General features: G+C 47.7%; 3 protein-coding genes across 9 annotated transcripts in view; 1 reads left to right on the top strand and 2 right to left on the bottom strand.

The window, feature by feature from the left end:
• Window positions 1-4,645, bottom strand: part of LOC135371141 (pleckstrin homology domain-containing family G member 5-like) — a 250,282-nt gene extending 245,637 nt beyond the window's left edge. Inside the window, exon 1 of one of the 2 annotated variants that reach the window (XM_064605170.1) lies at window positions 4,450-4,645. In XM_064605170.1, the coding sequence (XP_064461240.1) occupies window positions 4,450-4,546 (97 nt within the window). In that variant the 5' untranslated portion in view covers window positions 4,547-4,645. The remainder of the gene's footprint in view (window positions 1-4,449) is intronic. The other variant, XM_064605169.1, reaches the window with a different exon arrangement.
• A 2,283-nt stretch (window positions 4,646-6,928) lies between these two features.
• The window catches only part of LOC135371147 (2-methoxy-6-polyprenyl-1,4-benzoquinol methylase, mitochondrial-like), a 48,203-nt gene continuing 33,293 nt past the window's right edge, over window positions 6,929-21,838 (bottom strand). For 4 of the 6 annotated variants that reach the window (XM_064605186.1, XM_064605187.1, XM_064605188.1 and 1 more), the window contains 3 exons: window positions 14,528-14,616; window positions 13,206-13,317; window positions 12,289-13,136 (listed from right to left, as the gene is read on the bottom strand). In XM_064605186.1, coding sequence (XP_064461256.1) covers window positions 13,035-13,136; window positions 13,206-13,317; window positions 14,528-14,616 — 303 coding nt within the window. In that variant the 3' untranslated portion in view covers window positions 12,289-13,034. Of the gene's footprint in view, window positions 7,466-7,525; window positions 8,294-12,288; window positions 13,137-13,205; window positions 13,318-14,527; window positions 14,617-21,838 lie in introns of those variants that run through there. The other 2 variants (XM_064605185.1, XM_064605184.1) reach the window with 2 other exon arrangements.
• Window positions 15,741-20,423, top strand: LOC135371146 (3-hydroxyanthranilate 3,4-dioxygenase-like). The gene is made up of 3 exons (XM_064605182.1): window positions 15,741-16,476; window positions 17,628-17,885; window positions 20,124-20,423. The coding sequence occupies exons 1-3, from the start codon at window positions 15,980-15,982 to the stop codon at window positions 20,365-20,367; spliced, it is 999 nt and encodes a 332-aa protein (XP_064461252.1). The 5' UTR covers window positions 15,741-15,979; the 3' UTR covers window positions 20,368-20,423.

Genomic DNA, 21,838 nt, shown 5'->3' with positions numbered 1-21,838 from the left:
ACGTATTATATTCACGGGCACGAACTTACAGGTGCACAAACACCGTGCGGGAGGGGAAACCCGTGCTGGCTATGAATTTTCAGCGATCGCGTATTCATGAGTGCGCTTCGAGCACACCGCCGCACTTTCCGCGGAACACGATATATCGGGCAGGATCTGCATTAGAAGGCAAAGAAAACCGACACTTTACAGCCGCAAGGCCGAGCACGGTTATTCCGGTTACCAACCTTCGCGCATCGAATACTATTACACCAGCGATAAGAGCTTTTGTCCCTCGGATGTGCGCCATAATGTAGTCATTCACCCTTCCGGTGCACCATGAGCGATAACTGCTCGCAGTTTTCCTTGCGTTATAGCGCGGCAAAACGAGGGAGGAAGTTGCAGGAAATTAAAAAGCGAAAAAAGAAAACGGAGTACCCAGATGGCAGTCGCACTGCCACCTTGCGAAGCGATCCAAGCGCTACGAAGCAATAAAAGATGTCAACACGAAAGTCTTGTCGTCTTGTACCAGCTCCATAGTTTGGGGCGAGGTTCGCCTTAACAACCCACGAAATTATTATTTTTGTTTTGCACATGTCACTCAAAGTAAAGATGAAGCGGATATGTGCCCATTCTGGCAAAGGCGCATACCGTTCAGTGTCGTCTGCATAAAAAAGCATCGGTACGTCTGCAAGCACATATCATTCAGTGTCGTCTGCATAAAAAAAAGCGTCGGTCCGTCTGCAACCCCCTACAGTTTGTAATACGTAATACGTCGCAGACACCTGCCTCGCAGATCGAAGTTTCCCCGCAGGAGAGGCGGCAGCGTTTTCATTTCTTCTTTTTTTTTTTTTTTTTTTTCCAGACTGCAACTTTTATAACTCACGTGTAGAGATGTTGTGGAACCTTGCATAGGCGAACGATAATCGCAGTGTGATAGGACACTTTTCTGTTTCCGGACACATTATTTTAAAGTGAAGCGCTGCATTATGTATGAGGCCGCGGGAATAAACGTAGGCGCCCAACCTTGACAGTATTCAATGGAGCGGCCATTTGTCCAGATAAAGATGATAAACACGTCCAAATGCTTCATAGTAAAGTTTGCTTCATAACTTAAGCGATCGGATGTCGAAGAAAGGTGGGCCTGAAAGTCCCCCGGTTGCAACGTGAATAGAAAATTAATTGCCTCTCTATGCGGAGTCTGCTTTTCAGGCTAGTCAGCCCATTCAACGCGATAGGCTTAGCTAAAAATATATAGTTTTCCATCCCCCGAGGTGTGAGCACGTCGCGAGCATCTTTACTACACCGGCTACGTGGTAATACCCCGCTTCGGAATAGCAAGCCGACGTCCCGTTTTGCTGACCTTTCCTACCTTTTTTTTCTTTGTTCTAATAAATATATCCCCCCCCCCCCCGCTTCTGATGTAAAAGATTAGGAAAAATATCTCCCCGAATTGACAATAACCAATGCAGAGTAGCGGTTCCTCATTTCCTTTATCAGCGCCTCTGTATAACCTTTTTTTCTATATATCCCCCTCCCCTGAAAAACAAATTCAAGCAACGAAAACCTTCTTTGCACACAAAAGGGATTCAGTAAAGGATGGGCGTTCGAAACTTTTATTCTTCAGCCGGCCACTACATTGAAAACCTTCGTTAAAAATTCGTTTGCCAATAATCCCAAACAGAATTTAGCGAATTATACAGATAAGCTCAAACTTCTCTCCCTCTGCTTAACTTATTGCATAATATGGCATAAGCTTAGTGACACTATAGGGCAAGAAAGCTACGCTTTCCTTTACAACCGCAACAACTGCATTTACAACTGCACTATTACTTTTACGTTACTAATCTCCAGCAAGAAACGACCGACTGCAAATTTAGCTAATAGGCCCACCCCTGCGCAATCAAATTTCTGCCAGCAAAAAGGAAACGCAGGTCTCGATGATGTAACCCTCCCCCGCCCACTCTCGCACCCAGGTATTTCTTACGCGTATACACCGGTATACTGGTACATGAAATCCGCGAGTCACACATTCTAAAAAAATGCCTGAGATGATCTGCAGTGCCTTTTCCCTTCATAATAATACGAGCCCCGATATGGATACAGCCAAAGGCTCTGTGTCAGGATACAGCCAAAGGGCGCGCATTCCTGCTCATTATTATTCTCCTCCTCTGCACCTATATACCGTAAGAAAACGACCCTGGCCTTGGAAAACGCACAAGGCCGAGACACACATAGAAGACATGCACGGCCCACTCCCACTATAACATAACGAGCCAGTATTTCGCAAGGAAGCCAAGCGCGGATGAAGTGACCAAGTTTCGCCAGAAAACTGGGAGCAAGTGACGGCGTAAAAAAAGCGGCAATTAGAGAAACGGTCCTCACGCATGCATTAACCGTTTAATGTGTGGCGGTTACAAAAAAAAAAAATTGTTTCTCAGTTTTGTTTACTATCAACTATATTATGCACGATGGATATGAAGTTGTACGTTGCATAACAACTTCGCAACAACAACGACGGAAAAAAAAAGTGTCTCGGAACAGTAGGCCTACAGAAGACTACAGTGGTATCGTACTTGTGCTTCGTTTTTCTTATTTTGTTGAAGAATCGTGTTTCAAAACAACAACAAATACATGTAGTGGCAATGAGTAACGACACTACCCCAGGGTACACTGCATGGTTAGTATGACAGGTGACGAGGTGATTGGTGAATACTAGTGGTACCACATCCAAGTCGTTGGTATATGGTATGAAGCTCCCGTGTCCAGATAATGTCAGTGCACAAGGCTTCAAAGTCACAATATATGAGACTAGTTCTATAATAAAGAATGCGGAAGGGACCAATATCGCTCACAAATTTCAAGAGGAAAAGTCGCGCGTGACGATCTGCACGATATTGGAAAAGGGACCAGTATATTGCTCAAAAATTACTGCGTGCAGCAGCGCTTGTGGAGGAAAGTTACACGCAAGGGGAAAAACTTCACTTGAAAGATTCCGAAAAATGCACATGTTTCCGAAATGCGGATAGTTTTTTTTTTTTTTTTTTTTACTTTAAATTACAAGGAAGCATACGAAAACTCTCTCACAACCCCATCAGCCCCATCTGATCATCGTATCTCTATTTGTGTGTGTGTGTGCTCTCTCACAACGAAATTAAAATACTGGGTATTACCCTTTCCCCCAAACCTGCGTTGCTCGAACGATAATGAGTCTAATTATACAGACGTAATTTCCGGGCGATAACGTGCACCCAGCGGGGAAAAAAAATCGATTTTTAAAGTTCGAGTACAGCGTACAACCGCACCGCGTACGAGCTCAGCCAGTCAGGGCTTCTGTTCAGAAAACAAGAAAGCACCACGTTGAGATGGATTATCCAACAAAAATTCGTGATGATTCGTGGATTTACGTGGCAAGAAGACAATGCGATCATGCCCACCCGAGGGTTCATGGCCGTATTTAATAGCAGTCGCGGAAGCCGGAGTGCCCAAACCGCTTGTACTATACCCTGCCGCCAAGTTGATGGCGTCCTCGGCAGGTTTCGAACCTGCAACCTACGATTCAAAACTTCCGCAGTAAATTTGCACGTTATATGCAGGAAATTACGGTGGTCAATTGCAAGTACAATCAGCAACAGCAGTTATGTATCGGGGTCAATTTTTATAGAGTTGAATGCTGCCGGATATTTTCCGTTACAGTCCAGTAATAAGATATTACCTATGAAACTTATTCTGCTCTTGCGGACTGTGTTTGGAGCCCAGACGCATCTAGTGCTCGAAGTACGCCAGTTTTACTGAACTAAAAAAAAAAAAGATAAAGAAGAAGAAGAAATATGACGTGTGAGAAGACTGCGGTGTCAATTACTGAAGCTTCCCCCGAATTTGTATAGACACTGCAAAATGGCCGTGCGCAAAATACCATGACCCAGTGCTGAAGATGTTACCCTTTAATATAAAGTTCGCGAATTTAACAACTGGACGTTACAAGCCAACGAAGTCATTAAAATGCCCAAAACTCTTTTTTAAGGCCACAACGTAAATTTTTCGTAATTGAGGAATCTGGACCCGCACAGCCTGACGGCGATGAAGTTGAATATATTTGAATATATTGAATATAGTTGAATGTTGATCGTTTAATCTCGAAAAAGCGAAGACTCCGTTTATCGCATGGAGAAAGGGTGTAGCCGTTATGTAGAACACGAGAGCCCTCTGCATACTGACGCTGTGCCCATTATGCGCCACAAAAAAGAAAAAAAAAAAGAGCGAACGGCAAAATTTGAAGATTTCCGGAAAACAACAGAGAATGTATGAACGATCTGAGAAATGTCATAATTATAGCTCCTGGCTTTATGTCAACAACGTCAAACATTTAAGTGCAACACCGACGTCGCAAATCACAGCGAAAACTCCATAACGGATATATTCACATCTATATTTACATTGAGTAACTGAAAAGCAATATATGACTCTCACCAGTACTACACCTTCGACGCATAATCACGCTTAGTGCTGATTGAAATCCATCCATCTTGCTGCTACTGGAATGGCACACTGTCGCGTTCGATGCCATCACACACAAACATCACGTCATGACACTCACACCACCACACTATGCTCCGAGGTACCTAGTGTCCGTCTCGCTGTACCGTGCATAGGACGTTCGCGTGCTCCACCACAGCAGTACACTGCGTCAACAGATCAACGCCCATTCAGCGATTGACCCAGCTGAGGCGATAACGCGCGGTGCAGCGTCAAGGATTCAAATGTCGGATTATACCTGTACGCTGCTTTACGACGAAGGCTAACAATGCCGAGAGCAATATTTCTTTTGCGACGTTTCCCGCTGGAAGCACGCAGATAGCTCGATAGACCCCACAACCAAATGTGCACCTCCGGAGGACTTGTGGTACGTCCTGGATGAAGACTGTGTATCTTTCGACTCACGTACTCCTGCGTTCACTTGCACCCACTCAGATGGACCGTGTTACACAATCACTAGTCTACATCCACTATTTCCGAATCGCCGGGCAGCACTTCTTCAGAAGACCCCCGCCTTTGCGCCAACCTTCAAGGAAAAAGAACTGGCCACTTTCCATCGCGCACAATGCTCCATTTCGTCTCGCGCTCACTGGGTTGGAAAATATACAGCCAAACAGGGAGCACAGGCACTGCATGGCGAGCACCGCATGGCAGCAGCCACTTCTCGATGACAGCGTCAAAACCAGTACATCCTTCCGGCAACCGCAAGCAGAAAAACAAAGCCTTTGTGTTCAACGAGGCATCCACATAGCAAGCATAGCAATGGTGACGCCGTCCTGCTTGGCTTGCTTCTCTTGCGGCGAACGACTTTCGCCAGTCTGCTGCTCCACTGGAGCACGGAAGACGACGAGGTTCAGGCAGGGTTCGTCGTCCCTGGTCGCCGTCGCCAGAACCACCTGGCAGGAGACGATGTTCGCTCGTGTTGAAACTGCGTACTGGTCGGTGTCGCGTTTTATTCTCCGAAGGGTTAGACCGCGTACAAAGCGTAGCGTGCTCACGGAGAAACCCCGCAGGCGCGCGGCATCGCACCTATTTCCTGAATGCGTACACTTGTCACCAACCACAAGAGTCCGATAGATTGCCGCAAACTGCGAGCGCCCTGGTCGTAAAGTCGTCCGTTGCTGATCGAGAATCCCTTGCACGGTTTCTTGGGGTCCCGATCAAGACGACTTTCATGTGTTCCTCCGTGGATGAATCCGAACAACGCTGTAACCCAAGGACCACGCGCTGAGGCGCAGAGACAGGGATGTTTTCGGTACCACAACAATGCACTCACGACTGTAGACAAATGGACAGCACTCAGTGAGGGACGTTGATGGAGGTGGCATAATTCCGGAAGCTCCCCTCCAGAGCAGTCTCGAAGCACTGGTAACCCAGTGCGGGTAGTGCGACTGGTACGGCACCAGGAAGCACGAGCTGACTGACCTTCCGTGCAGACCGTTATGTGTGGCGGCTCCGCCTGGTTCCCTCTGCGCGAGGACATCGGCTTCCCCGGGGAAGTTGGGCCGGTCTCTCGCCCTTGCCACGGCGGAACCAGTTTCCAGCGGGGGACGCGCGGTAGCAGCAGCGTTCCTCGTTTGCGCACAGTCGACTCTGTGGGCAGGTTACTTGGCAGCAGTAATTGAATTTGCTCGGCCAGGTTACCGCTCAGTTACTTCTGCGCTGATGGTGACGGTTATGCAAACACACAATGAACTAACTTATACGATGGGGTATTCGCCAGGTGCACGTACTGCTCGCAGTTATAGCCAAAGGCCTTCTGCGTGAACGTTTCGTGTGCAGTTAGTGATGTGTTGTTTAGGTTTGGAGTATTGTCTAATAACGCGGGAATAAAGGACCGGTCAACATGGCGTGTACATAGCCGCCCCCTTGTAGACAGTGACAGCGGAGGATCGACTGAGAGCCACAGCCTGTGTGCTACAGGTGTGATGGCATGGCAGATCTGCATGTCACCGCAAGGCCCTGCCGATTGGTTGAGCGAAGTATGCAGTACAGAGTAAACTGTTTTACGCCTTTCACCGTGTAGAGAGCACTCCGCCGGCTCAAGTTAAAGTTGTAATAACGGCGCTGAACAAGGTGCTTGCAGGACACCCATCCGAAACGGTGCTTCATATGGGACACACCCCTTTGAAATTGCGTCTTCCGTAGAATTTGCCATCTGAAATGGTGCTTCTTGAAGAATACACCGTTTGGAAGGGTGTTTTACAGAATACCCGTCTGTGTGGTGTGGCGAACTTACACCACGAAGGTGTGTGCCATTAGGGCAAGATATTTACACCCGAAATGTTTGTGCAGACCTCGCCACGACTTTGCGAATCCAGGATCGGTAAACATGCATTACTTGTAATGTGTGGTAAACAAAGGGCAATGATCTCTCCAGCACAAGAACAAGCCAGCGAATAATTGTCACATGTCATTGTATTATCATTTTATTCGAAATGCACAGAATTACCTCCGCATTTACACTAAAGTTTCCCCAAGTACGTCATTCAACGGAGAAGACTGCTTTTCATCCACTCCCTTTATTCTATGTACATACCACAGCTTGTCAGTCAACTTTAAATCACTTTGCATATCGCTCAATTTAAAATTCGCGCCAACGATAAAAATCACGCTCACAGGTGACTTCAAACTCAGCCCATAATTCAACTCCGTTCAACCTCGCATCATGACATGTGATGCCTTACTCTTCAGGGAGTTCCAGGAGTGACTGATGGGTATTTTAGAATACATATTTTTCCTTTTTCAAAACTTGTCCCTTGAGCGGCGTAAGTATATTTAAATAAGTTATAACGAGTAGGGGTGACAAATAAAATACGATGCGAGCGAGAATTACAACGTAAGACGTAGGAGAACGACCAAGTTGATCATCACGAACGCGGTTCTTTGTACCACAGTGATGTCCCTGTTTTGAACCTTTTTCGCTGCTTCAGTAAAACCCACGTACACCCTGAAAAAAAAAAAAAGATTAAATTGGGAAGCAATTGTAACCTCCCCTAGACTACAAATACTCCCCCATTATATGTTCCCCGCCCCTGAAACTTACTCACAAGCATTGCAAACAGCCCCTAAACTTCGGCATAAACTTCCGTATATTCCGAAACACATCTGAATTTTTATTTAAATAATGATCGCCTCCCACTAATTCACACGGTGCGCAGCTTGTAGGTGGTATCGGACAGATACTTCTAAGAAAGAAAGTTCTTCGATTGGTGCACCCGTTCGCGAATTATTTAAAATTCCGGGGATTAAACTGAAACACCCTGTATGTATAGTTGGGATGCAATGAAATCGATACAAAGCATCATCGTACTTTTTTTTATATTCACAGCTAAAGATAAGACTAGTAAAAATAAGGTGCTCTGCACACACTTTGGTGCTAAGAAGGGGAATCCCGAAACATCTCGCTGTCCAATGGCAACTGAGGGATGTTACCGTACATATCCGAGCCGAATAACAGATCTATAGCAATGACCCGTCGTTATAGCAAAGGCCTATCTGGACAAACCAGTTCCATCTTCTATTCCGTGCAAGCAAAACCGACCGACGATATGCATATTAGCACAACCACACGTCCTCAGCGAAGTGTTGTTCCGTTCTGCCTGATGATTACCCGGGGCACACGGCAGAGGGCGTATAGCAGTGCACCGGCATCACTTTCCTCAGGCGGGGAAACCCACACAATGATCGGTGACCTTTCGCAAGTCGATGACAGGTTTCTCAAGGGTAGCAGCAAAGGAGTCCACCCGAAGTGCACTTCAATTGGCAACCTGGCTACCTGGGAAGTACCAGCCGTTAATCACCAGTAGGCGAAACTAACTTGTTTTTATTAGATAGGTCGCCGTAATGATAATTTGTAGGAATTAACCGGCAGCACGCAACGTTGCAGAAATACAGATTTGTGAAAGGCTCATGGGAGTGTCAGGGACGTTTTCTTGCGTCTTGCCGCATGTACTCAAAACAAAAATTAAACAAGGACTTTGTCATTGTGAGGATTACACGCATTATCAGAACCATTAGTGCCTTCCGTGACTAAATGCACAGGAGTCTGCGGTGCTACTGAGTAAATTGCAGGGTCGGGGGACTAAAATAGGCGCTTGAACCAGAACTTCACCGCATAGCACGCTCGAAGACAAATTTATTATTATTAGCTTAGCTACAAGTTTACTTTCAAAGATACGAGACGAGAAACACAACAGACCTCTCCCTGTTTGTAAACAAATGACGTCATAGTGTTCGACAGCGCCACCAATTTGGTAGACTTGAACTACACTCGAAGCTAGAGGCCAACAGGGTCACACCCGAAAGCCACGGCCTTGAGGGGATTACGATGGTCTCTGAAAGGGACGCGATCTTCTGTCCTACTTTTCTTTCAGTAGGTGGCAGCCGTACCTCCCAACCAGCCGAACCATCCCTCCTCTCCCGATTTGTTTCGCTTTCGGTCTGTCTACCAACGTCACGATGACGTTTCTCGTGTAGAGGTTTATTGCGAAATTCCGCCCGTTTCCCTAGCACATGGATTGAGGTAAGTGACAATATAGCGTGCAACGAAAATAATAAAATAACGAATACCGCGAAGTGCTTCAATGTCGTTCTCTCTTAGATTGCAATGTAGGTTACATTCCTTTTCTCTCTTTCCTTCGAGAGTCCGTAACGTGACAAAAATGAGTTCGCGATGACAGTTCCGAAATCATGACAAGCCAATCATCTTATTCCGTTGAAGTGGCTGACAGCTGCTGTGATCTTAGATTTGATAGCTTCCTTTATCTATGATGAGCTATACCTTAATTATCGTATCGTTTTCGTTAGAGTGCATCCGATCTTAAAGTAACGAACCTTATTTAATGACTCTATAATCCTACAAAAACTCCCTATCAGAACAGTTTCATCTGCGGCTTCTGAGGCATTGAGTCTTGTGTTGTCCGCTTGCGTGTTCCTGCTAGAGAACCGTTGCTTTCCACAGTGTTCACAAGTTTATGTAACGACGACCTTGCGGCTCTTACCAACCACCTAGGAAGACAGTCTAGATACCCTTGCGAACTCAGCACAAGCAAGCATACTGTCATGGGTTCTGAAGTCCTCCTTAAAAATGCGACTCCTAGGATCATCACAGCGGACGTCTACAACAGAGACACAACGGACAACAGAGAGTTCTGTGTGTCCAATAGACGATTTAAAAAAAAATATGCGCGCGACGCAAAGCATCATGGGAACTTTGAGGGACACTGCCCTGTCGTCTGCTTCGGTTATGGTTTACCCCGGCTGCTGCGCACACCGGGAATGTTATTGTTATTCTTCTACCTCCGCCTCTGCCTCTGCCCGTCTCGTAATGCTCTGGGGCGCTATAAGTTCCCATGAGCCCTTGCGTACTACAGGTGGTGCTTTATTTTTGAAGCGTGATGTGGGCAAGCTTACGCTTGTCCCGTCCTACAGTTCGCAATACGAGGTCTAAAAGGTTTTTCGTAGTCCTATCTTACAGTTGGCAATACGAAAAAGGTCTATTGCTTTCGCGTACGCAAGGAATATAATATATAATCTAATCGCATCTAATATAATAATTGGGGTTTACGTCGCGAGACAACTGAGCAAGCCGCATCAACATAAGGTGGTTTTGCATTTAGAGCGTGCGCAGCGTGAACACGCAATTTCCTTGCGTACGCTACAACTAAAACTCTCAGATATATTCCATCACGCACACTGGGTCCTTTCAAAGTTGCTCACTGGGTAATAATAATGCGCGCGAATATTTGACCCGCTTCTTCGAAGCAACCGAGGAAGGGAACCGTCGGACTGGCCCCTTACGTATCGTCACTTCCTAATAACCTGGCTCCCAAGATGGGAGGAGGGCTCCGCTGGCGTGGTTCCACTAAAGGCGTTTAGATGCAGCTTGCGTTCGCTCGGGGCGCGTGCGTTGGCGTTGGCGCAACGGCGGCAGAGCGCCGTTTACGGCGGTCGATGCCAATCGCTAAGATCGCTTCCAGACTTCCGGCTGACTTTATTTCGCCGATTAGTGGCAGCCAAACGAAACTAGCAAAAAAAATAAAAAAAAAACGCATTTTCTTCTCCCTGTTCCTGTAACGCAGTCAGTTGCACACTCGTCATATCGGTGTATCGAGTGGCCCTTACAAGATTGACAAGTAGGCTGTTCTCAGATTGCGCTCTGTTTATGCGCTTGTGTACGCTCTTTGCGCTTGTTGAAAGCCCTTTTTTTATTCCGTGTTTGCGCCGCGAAGCAACTGTGGCTTTGAGCGGCGAACACATGTGGACAGATGGAGAGAGGACAGTAGGAAGGCGTGGGGGACAGGGGGGGGGGGGGCGAGGCGAACTTGCTATTCCGTTGGGAAAAGGGAAATGGGAATAGCAAAAGAGAAAAGGAGGAAGGAAGAGAGAACAATTTTACACGTGGTTCACATTTCAGAGGCTGTTCGCAGGTTCTGCGCGGCTGTTAGAAAGTGGTACTGCTTTTGTCACACTCAACTGTGTACAGAACTGTGAGAGATGTTGTATAGAATCGACTCGCCGAGGTCTCGGACCTATTAGATGCAACAAAAAAGAAAAAACATATCTGTTGATTTTTTTCGAGGGCCGACATTTCTTGAACCGTCGCAGGCTGGCGCGGCCACCAGGGAAGCAGATTAGCGGCGGGTCAACGCCACTAACGGATGCCACCGGCTCTGTCCTCACGAACGAGGAAAAGGTAAGAACGTTCGATAGTTAATTATGCTGGTTAACATAGCATCAGTGCGTATCTGAGCTATGCTGATATACAAATCTAAAGAGAGAGATAGAGAAAAGACTGGTGTCGGAATCATCACTCGCAGTATACTGCCGGCGATGAGTAAAAAATGTGGCGTAACAGTTGTTGCCCCCTCCGTTGCCACGCCACTTGGGGTGGGTGGGAGGGTGGGGGGTGATGTACCGTATTTTCCGGTGTATAACGTGCGCGTTATACACGGAAATATTTTCCTGCAGAGCTCCTTTGCAGGTCGGTGACGTACAAATTCTAGCCCCTTCCAGGGTGTGCTGTGGCTTTCTCCTAAACCTCTTAGGGTCAGTTCACAGAACCGGCGCACTCGACATAATACTGCTTAAGGATGCTGTTGAGCTGTCAATAATCCTGAATTCATTTCAGAACGGTAAAAGTGCTAGGGTGCAGGCGAGCTGGTGGATTGTAAAACGACGAAAAATCTGAGACAAGGAGCACAAAGGAACATACACAACACGTTCTCAAAGGTATTTCAGGAGGTTCGCGTGACTGAGAAGGGACGCGAAACCGAAAGCAGAGAGGAGACTGAAGTATACTACGACACCGACTCTGTTGCATCGGAGTTTAACAGCTTTGACTAAATGTGTTTCAAATAAAGCATATGCATACATGATACACCGTCTTCGTTTATTGTGTATACTGATGGCAGTAGAGAAGCTTGTAGCAACATTGCGGTGCGCGTTATTCATCGAACTTTTTTCAAATTCGGCCCGTTTTTAGGGGTGCGCGTTATACACCGGAAAATACGGTACTTGAAGAAAAGCAGGTGAGGTCTGCCTACTCAGCAAAGGTGGCACGTTTCACCTCATGCCACTGAGGAGAAGAACGCGCGCACTACAAGCATCGGAGAACTGAAGAACGTTAGAGAACGTGGTCCTACAGCGCCATCTCCACCGGATCAAGGAAAGCCTCAGCCGGAGAAGCAACAACGCACGCAAAGCGCAACGGTCGGAACAAAAGTGTCCGTTGTCGTTTATCATTGTTACCTACGATGGTGCAAGACTTGCTTACCACAAATTGCCAAGTTTAATATTTCAGGTCAGCCTGTGGGCCAAACCAATATTGAGCCATGCTCTATCACAGAAGTCGCCCATCACCAGTGTTCATTACACATTTTTCAAGGGGCGTGCGAACTGTCCTGCCTCACATAATTCGTGGCTGCTGTGAGAGTAGAGTAACTGCATAAAGGTACACTCAGATCGCAGCCTGAAACCGTGTATTCATACGAGCTACATCCCCTCGGAATATTCTAGAGGAAGAAAAAGCAAAAACTTCTCACGGGCCGAAAATTTCGCCGCGAATGTTCAACATTCGCATAACGCCGGAAAAGCGGAAGTGACGTATTACGCACATAACAGACGACATCTCCTACCAACGGCCCTGTCGTCTGCTACGGAATATGTAGTTGAAATGCACTGACTGAAATAGCAGACGACAAGGGTGTCGTCTGCTAGGTGCGTATATGTAAGAAGAATTTTTTTATTTGGCTGTGCCGCGGGATATTCCCCATGGTTAGAAGAGCACGAAGCTACTTTCGCTGGAGTATTCTGGGGAATGTTCCTCGTGTGAATACACGGAAATAAGCAGGGACGCGGCGGGTACTTTGAGCTCCCACCTCAAGTTCCTTCAACACTCAAAAACATCAAGCAGGACCTGTTCACGAATTCAAAGTCCAAATTTCACACGTTCGAAGGAACTGAAGGCTTTGGTGCATACTTTCGTATCTGAAGGAGACTACTTTAAAGGAACAGATTCAGATCTTGAACCCTGAATGAATTGCAGCTATGCCACCCATGAGGTTTTCGTAGGAGACGTTCTTGAAGCCGGCGTCCATAATCATTCCGCTAAATAGATCCTGTAAAAATACAACAGATCGATACAGACCAACCTACAAAACATAGTAATACAAAGAAATCGGGTTTACCTGCTTTGGAAACTTTCGTATGCTCTCGACGAGGTACTGGTAAGAATGCCAGTCACGAGCAAGCAGCATGCCCAGCGCTGGAATCACTTGAAACGAGTATGTGTCGTACAAGCTAGAAAAGATTTGAGAATCTGCTCTCAAAGCAAGCTTTGTTGTGTCTTAAGCTAAATGAAGCAAATGCATAAAAAATTTTGCATTAGCACAAGGCCACACCAACCGCTTGCAAATAAATGAAACATTTGACTTGCACTGAATTTTCCCATTAGTACCTTAATTTCATCAACGTCGATATTTGTCGTCTTGTAAAGTCAGAGAAACGAATCTATTTTTACGGACAAAACAACGTATCTGAACAACATTTAATGCCGGTTGCTGCTTGGCAACCCCTCGAGGATTTCCGCAGCAGACGACAGAATTGCTGTTTGTTCCGCCTTTATCGTCTGCGAAAATACTCCAGTCCAGAGGCGCACAAACAGCTGTAAAGATTATCTCCGGACGAAACACGTATTAACGCGAACGGTGTCCCATATACGGAGTGTTAACGTGCAGAAGGCATTTGCAAGAACCCTGCCCCCAAGGAAGAACCCAACTCTAGTGGAAGCAGAAATGCAGCTGCGTTGCATTCGTGCTTGGCCCCGCGGACTATTTCCAGGGGGCCGCCTCGAATTGACAAAAAATATACTCTCGATCATTTCATACTATATAGCAGAAATACACCGTCACATCTGAGCAACCCTTCAAAAGAGACGCCAATTCGCGAAAGAGAGAGAAGAGAAAAAAGAAACGATTCGTCACGAAAGCCTTTCAAATGTCCACAGCCTCCAATATCGCACTAAACCCAGACGACCTTCCGCTCGCACATTTACCGTGTGAATAAAGATACTGCCCCATTATTATTGCTTCTTTCCTTTCCCAAAACCCCTCCCCTGCGCGATGAAAAAAACAGCAACAACAGCGTTTTCTCTTCTACGCTATGTAGAGCCCGAAAGTCATTCAAGGCCGGCCACTGTATTCTATCCACAGCATTCGCATCCGTTGAATGAAGCTGTGCGGCAGGAAGAAAGCCATTTGGAAATAAATTGTGGCTCATGCACGTCTACGGTACACACCGTGTCACGAACGTGTTTCGGAGAACGGCGTGAGAGAATGTCTTAATCGAGAGCCGCCGCCATCATCAGGGGAAGACGGTCGTCAACGGATTCTACTAATGTCTTCTGACATCACGACGTGTTCGGCCGAGGGAGCTGTCCGAGGTGATGCCCACGTATACAGAGGTGCGTGGCTGCAGGACAGACAACCTATAGATGGATGCTTTATCGTACCTTCGGAGAAGCGGGTTTCCTACGTGGCTGAACTCCAAGCAGAGAAAACGACCTCCCGGTCGTAGCACGCGTCGAGCTTCCGAGAGCACCTGTCGAAAAAGGAACGCAGAAGCAGAACCTAAACAAATAATCGCTTCAAGTAAAGTATCCAACAAACAAGGCTTTTTTTTTATTATTAGCTGTATTGGCCAAAACCACCGTGCCGGTCCGTTCGCGTGGCTCTATAGGGCCACGTGAGGCTGTCACGTGCAAGTACCACGTGATCACCTAACAACAACAACTTTATTGCAATATGATGAATGGGGAGTTTCATCGCCAGGGGTAACTGTGTAACCATCACAGCACGATGCAAAAGTATTCAAAGATTCGGCAATTGCTTTATCATCATTGTTTCTATTTTGAATTCGTGTTTTGTCTGCAACCTCATTCTCCTTAAAATTTCACTAACGCTTGATAGACATATGATTAAACCGCTGCCATTTTGGAGATACCGCATGGCACACACACCGATGATACATGTATCGCAAAAGTTGTACGCTTTGAAGTAACGTGAAGTGTTGATATACTTTTTCAGCCCGTCACACATGCGTCATACAAGTACTTTTATTGTCTGTTTAAATGCAACAACTTCACTTTCACGTCGGGGTGTTGTCTGCTTTAGCCAATCGCCGCAGACGATTTGAAACGCAGGCTTTCTGTGGCTTCCAGTGGCTGTACATGCGGCTAATGACGGCTCGTTTCCATAGCTACGGCATCCGAAAGCACGGTCGCGGGCTCTCATTGGCGGGCTCTTAATGACTACGTCACGTCGTTTAAACAACCAGGCTAAGCGCAGGCACAATATTCCTAATATTTTTCTTGAAAAATTAACAGAAATGGTGATCCGATGTCCGACGCAATCTGCATTTACGGCGTTTCCCAAGCATGTTCTCCTTCTGTACAGCCGCGTACATGCACGCAGTGCACCTATTATCAATACGATAGGTGCCGCACTTCAGTTCAACCCATGTCTTTGCGTCCTATCTGCAAGATGATAAAGCCCAATTTACGCGCACCATATCAGGTCACATTCATCCGGGCGCTTGCTGGAGGGGTCTAATCTAAGTGAAACCTAATCTGAGTCAACAGATGATCAGGCATGGACAACGGTCAAATGTCACAGGCTCAAAATACGAATACAATTAACTCAGCAAAGTGAGAAGAGAGTCAGTCTCCACAAGCGACAAGTGCCGAAGCCGTTCGTGTGGCGTGCGATGCAAAACAGCAGTGACCGGGATGCCGGCTAGGTGTACGAAATAACTGCGGATTATCCAATAGACTCATCGAATCGTAGCCCCTACCTCGCACAGCGAGATCGCCCACCCTGGTGTCATCACTGCCCCTGCTAAGCAAGAAGCACCTGACACACCACTGACAGTCCACGTATAACAGGAGGACCCGAGATATCTTTTAATGGCCCTATACACCATGCGTCAACACGAGAGAGCTGCTATAAACTGGGAGGTTTATAGCAGCTTGCAGAAGACAAGGAAAAAGTCTTTAATGCCGCAGACGAACCACTGTGGAAGCGTCTGCATGCCACACCAGGCCACCGCCATGGAGCTGTGGAACAACATGGACCGATGGATACTGGAGAATGAATCTTACTTTCTGCCGCCGGTGTGCAACAAGATGATGCACAAGGAAGGGCAGCTCAAAGTGTTCTTCGTCGGAGGACCAAACCAGAGGTACGATTACCACATTGAAGAAGGCGAAGAAATGTTCTACATGGTCAAAGGCGACATGGTGCTAAAGGTGCTGGAACGTGGTAGACCCAAAGACGTGGTCATCCGCGAAGGAGAAGTGTTTCTGCTGCCCGCGCGAATTCCGCACTCGCCGCAACGCCAGCGGGACACCGTTGGGCTCGTCATAGAGCGGGAACGCGCCGAAAACGAGCTGGATTGTCTCAGGTACGTCAAAGGACTTCTAATGCTGCCTTTCGCGAATTATCGAATGACATTAAGGCTAGGGTAAGCCTATACATTCATGTTCCACGCCTTCTCTACATGCTTCTCTTAACGTTCACAGATGAGGACAGAAACACCGAAAGCCAGAAGAAAGTTCAATGATGCTCGGTAAAGGGGCTAAAGATTGGCATAGTTCCTAAAAAATGACTTCAGAAGGTCCCGTTTTCTTCTAATACTTTAATAGAGCGTGGCATTACAACATACTCGTTAGTGGACTTTGAAGCTGTCTAGTGTCAATTCTCATTTCTGAAAGTACGAAGGAGTTACGTTTCTAAATCAGTACATACAGAAAATTATGAGCCGGGTGATATTTTGTTTACGGAACGGATATGTCACTTTTCGCACAAGGTCCCGGTAGCCTACTCAATACATGAAGATATAACAACTCGGGATAATCAAATACTACCGTATTTTCCGTGTATTTCCAAAGGCACTGCACGTTATACATCCGATTTTATTTATTTATTTATTTATTTTTTCGGGAGCTTGACTTTTAGGGGTATGTCGGTTGTCGGGCGACTTGTAGCCCAGGAATAGCCACGCGCGAGGGTTCTAAGCGGCACCTCTTAGGTGTTTATGAGGGAGTACACCTCGGGCAACTAAAGGACACTAGGCTTCTTAGGTCCTGGATGGACAGCGACTTCCGTTTGCAGCGGCATCGCTCCTGACCGAGGACGGCATAGCACGCGTGAGTCAGCTGAGGGTCAGAGACCCCAGGTGACTCCGGAATGCTAGAGCGCCCTGGTGTTTTCACGTGACCACTCTGGTGGCTGCATTTTAAAATAGAGGCCGTACCTTGTAAGTAACAACAATAATAATGACAAAAATAATCAATGACGATTTGTATAATATTAGGTAACAAACGATACTTGTATTCCTATACATTTCTCTTGCTATGTAAAATGAGAGCGATACAGAGCCTATAGTTCCTGTTCAAGAGCACATAACTGGAAATTGCATGACTGTGGTGTGCGTTAGCCATCGGTGAACGTTGTACACCGGGAAATACGGTACTACCGTTTACCGTTGTCGCGGTAAGAAACATGTCCATCCTCAACATACCACCGCTAATCCAACACCTATTCTCCTTACAGGTACTATACAGATGAACGATGCAGCCAGACACTGTTCGAGCGATGGATGCACTGCAAGAACCTAAACCACGACCTGGTACCAGTCATCAATGAATTCCTACACTCGGAGGAATACCGAACAAAGAGGCCTGGAAAAATGTCCTTCATCTCGAAAGAAGCCTATAGCATCGACATTGAGACCACACTTGAACCACCCTTCAAATTAGACAAGTGGCTTCAGCAACACCAACGGGAACTTAGTTCTCCTGGCTCGAGCAGGTCCGAATATTTCTCATATGCTCCGGAAACTGTAGGTGGGGCCCCGTTTATTCGGCATACGACAGCCGAAGAAGCACGACATCATACCAACCGTTATTTCCGACGCTGAAAATAATCAGCCTGAGCAAAGACGAGTGTACGGTACCCTCGCAGTCCCGGCGGTACGGTACCTGGCGAGGGCACGGGTAGGGGTAGGGTACGCGCGGTAGTAGGGTGTCGCGGAACTCTTTCCTTTCAATCTAACATTTGCCCTTTGCGTCAGCTTTGGTTGCGCCTGGCTAGATATACATTTTGAGGAACTCGAGTTCGCACGGTGTTCTTGACGCCTCCTTGTTAGGTCAAGACGGTGAAACATGCACATAGCGTATGCTCGTGTGAGATGCTTCCAGTGGATTGTGCTCCCAGTCCTCAGCTTTTTCTTATATATATTCCGTGTTAGCGCCTCGAAGCAACTGTGGCTATAAGCAGCGTACAGACGTGGACAGATAGAGAGAGGACAGTAAGGAGGAGTGGGGGACAGGAAGGTTAGTATGCGTCCTGGGCAGACTTGAAGGGGAACTGTGCCCACATTCGTCTGGAAAGTCTGACGGAAAATCCGGGGAAACCCTCAGAGAGCACAGCCTGTGGTAGGGTTCGAACCCACCACCTCCCAGTCTCGAGCACGACCTTGGCCACCACCAACGAGCAGACGCTTTTACCCGCTCGCCTATGCCGCTGGTGCTCTCAACTGGTATCGCTGGTATCGCTCTGGTATCGCTGGTGCTCTCAACTTCAAACATGTGTTACTGACAAGGTCGAGGGTATGAATGCTTGTTCATGTTCAGGTGGGGGACATCCTGATTTCGGACGTCAGACATCGCCTTCTCCCATCTTATTCTCTAGTGCATCAGCCAGAGCATCTCTGAGCAGCCAGGTGAGACCGACATGACCGCGGTTCTCGCGGCTAGTTTGTTGGGAGAGCGGTCACTGGAGAGGAGGCTGGGCGACAAGAAGGGCAAGACCACAGTGCAAGACTATGTCCGCTGGTGGCGATTTGAGGAAGAGCTGGCTAGATACTTCTACATTCATCTTGGTGAAATGACCAGCGCTACAGTGAGCACCACGTAGCCGCGGTGCAACATTTCAGTCATTTCCTCGGACAAATTCCAGGACTGACACCACATGGTCGATGTTAATCACTAAACTGTTTCTGTTTACAGCGTCTTCCCTGAATGCGAACACTGCAGCTGCCCTAGGACATTTTTTAGCACATGAACAGTGGCAGGCGTGAAGTAGAACTGCCTGCCCTCCTGTTTTCGGAACACTTTGGGCGCAGAAAGCGCGTTCCCTTTTACTCAGCGGTGTCGATCCTTTACCGGAACGTGGCGCTCTTGATTGACTCTCACCAGGGTGACTCCACCGCTCCAGCTTGAAGGTCGACGATCGTAACTGCTGCCCCTGCTCCGTGACGTATATGGAGGAAGGGGAGGCCGGAAAATCAATGAGCAGCCTTTGAAACTTCGCCTGGGCGCGTTTCGTGCTCGTGGTTCTGAAAGACCGTTTAGTACACGCACCGGGGTACGAGGGGCAAAGTACACGGAGCTTGCCAGTCGCCACTACAAAGGAGAGGGAAGAGGGAGGAGAGGAGATGAGAGAGGGAAGAGGGAGGAGAGGAGGAGAGGGAAGAGGGAGGAGAGGAGAGGAGGAGAGGGAAGAGGGAGGAGAGGAGATGAGGGAGGGAAGGGGAGAGGAGAGGAGAGGAGGGAAGGGGAGAGGAGAGGAGAGGAGGGAGAGGAGAGGGGGTGGAAACGCGACAAAGAGAACGAGGAGGGTTTTCTTGCACCCTTCTCCATGGAAAAGAAAAAAAAAGTGGAAACCTTGTCGCGTGGTAGACCGGCCTTCGACCCGGCTCAAGCTGGCCATTTTCAGCAGTGAAAAAGAAAAAGAAAACTTGTAAAGGCTTACCAGAATGGAAACATAACATGGTACATACACATAGTATATAAATACGCAGATGACTAACTCAAGGCCACAAACATGCTCCACTACCTCACCCGTGGACTACTGGAATATACGTATTCGCCCGGCTTACAAATCCCTGCTTTGCATTTGATGTTGATTTTTATCACTGAATACATGATAATTTCCTTCAACAACACGCATTCCTGAAACTCTTATAGCAATGCCACCTTTTAGAATCTGCTTACCAGGAGATGAGCTACAGTTACATGTAATAACAAAATGCGTTTTATATTTCAGGTGTCTTTTCCAGGGCAAGCACCAATCGGATATCATGGTGTTTGGTGCAGGGACTCACAGTAGAAGGAATAAGAACTACGAGACGTTCCTCTGGCAGACGTCTGGATCATCGAGTGTGATCGTAAACAACGTTCAGCAATGCCTCAATATCAATGACACATTCCTCGTGACTGAGGAACACGAGTTCTGCTTCAGCAACTCTACTGATGGACGCACAATTGCTGTATCCATGCCACCGCTCTAGCCATTCGTAAAATTGCTTTCGTACCACGTCACACCAATACAGATGCTTCGACTTTATCTGCCTCGTTTGTTGGAACACACATCTAACCTTAAAGGGGCACTGAAGTGCAAAAATATCACCTAGCGGAATGAAACGTGCCGTTACCTTGACATCAATACAAAAGGAACGGCATTACATCCGTTGCCTCGTTCGTGATAAACGGGCGGGGAAAAAGCGCAATTCACGCTTTCCCTCTCCCTCCCCTTCTCAAGAAGCGGGACAATGCGGAGAGGCCTCGGATTGGTCTGCTCAAACGATCTCCAGCGATGATTGAACGAATCGTTTGTGCAGACCAATGAGGGCGTGCTCCGCACTCTCGGCCGTCTTCAGAAGGCGAGGAAGTCTCCCCCCCCCCCCCCATCTTTCGCCGCACATTTGCATAAAATGGTGTGTATGATCGCAGAGGCCGTTCCTCATGATGCCTTATTATATTCTTATAAAGGTTGCGTTCGTTTATTGGACTTGAGCAACTCGAGGGCTGACTCTTGGTGGGAAAAAATGCCGCTGCGCGGCACTCGTGAAGCCATCCCCGTGGCAGCATGCGTGGCAGTGACTCCCGTTCTAAGATTCCAGTATTCAACACTAGAAGTGCTCGGGAGTCCACTCGCAGCGACTCCCCTCTCGATGCGGGTCGCTGGAGCCGGTGACGTACGATGACCGCAACACGTCACGACTCCGACTCGCGGGACGCGCGAGTTGAAAAAACGAACACAAAAGAAGAAGATTCAGGAGCAGCGAGGAGGAATCACGAACGCCTCCCCTCAGCGCGCGACAACCTGACCCACCCAAAGACTCAGCGACCCTCCAGGTCCTGCTCCAACTCCAAAAAAGACTACAAGAAATACTCCCTGCCAGTCATGCAAAACAGTAATTCTGCTACAAACTTTGTCTGCCTCCTTCGAACCTGGACCCTTCGAGCGAAATTACGGGCCCCGGGGGATGGGTCATGCCGGGAGACACTCTTCACGTCTTGATAACATAGCCTCAGCATTTCTACTTTATACGATCACGACGGGCCTTTGGGTCATGCGGGTCCCTGAAGAGGCCCGGGCCCCTGAGTGCCATCCCCGACTGCCCCCCTCCCCCCCGCACTCTCGCCGGTCCTGCTTCGAACTCCAGACTATTACCACGCTGGCTTTAGAGGCCTCTACTGTGGAGTCTCGTGTGAAACGAAAATGCAACAGACCTCCCGGTGGTACATATTCCCCCACCCCCCGCCCCCGAGAAGCTTCACTGGATCCACCCCCGGTTGTTAGGGCAAATGGGAGATCCTCTGTTTATCACACGGTGTGACTATGCTAGGACAGAACAAGTGCTAATACATACATGATGTAAAACCCCGAGAGTAGGGAACACGAAGGGACAGAGACAACTCGAAGTCTCAAAAAGTTTCACGTTATGCACCAACTTCACCAGCTCGTTTGCTTCTTAG

This window comes from Ornithodoros turicata, chromosome 10 (genome assembly GCF_037126465.1).
Source record: "Ornithodoros turicata isolate Travis chromosome 10, ASM3712646v1, whole genome shotgun sequence".
NCBI lineage: Eukaryota > Metazoa > Arthropoda > Arachnida > Ixodida > Argasidae > Ornithodoros > Ornithodoros turicata.
This window is presented reverse-complemented; position numbering and strand designations above follow the sequence as displayed.

What these genes read in the sequence shown, in the direction of transcription:
- LOC135371146 (XM_064605182.1), top strand. Translation starts at nt 15,980, where the DNA reads ATGGCCCTATACACCATGCGTCAACACGAGAGAGCTGCTATAAACTGG. An exon ending in AACGAGCTGGATTGTCTCAG is followed by an intron (nt 16,477 to 17,627) that starts GTACGTCAAAGG and finishes TTCTCCTTACAG; the next exon opens with GTACTATACAGATGAACGAT. An exon ending in AGTTCTCCTGGCTCGAGCAG is followed by an intron (nt 17,886 to 20,123) that starts GTCCGAATATTT and finishes TTTATATTTCAG; the next exon opens with GTGTCTTTTCCAGGGCAAGC.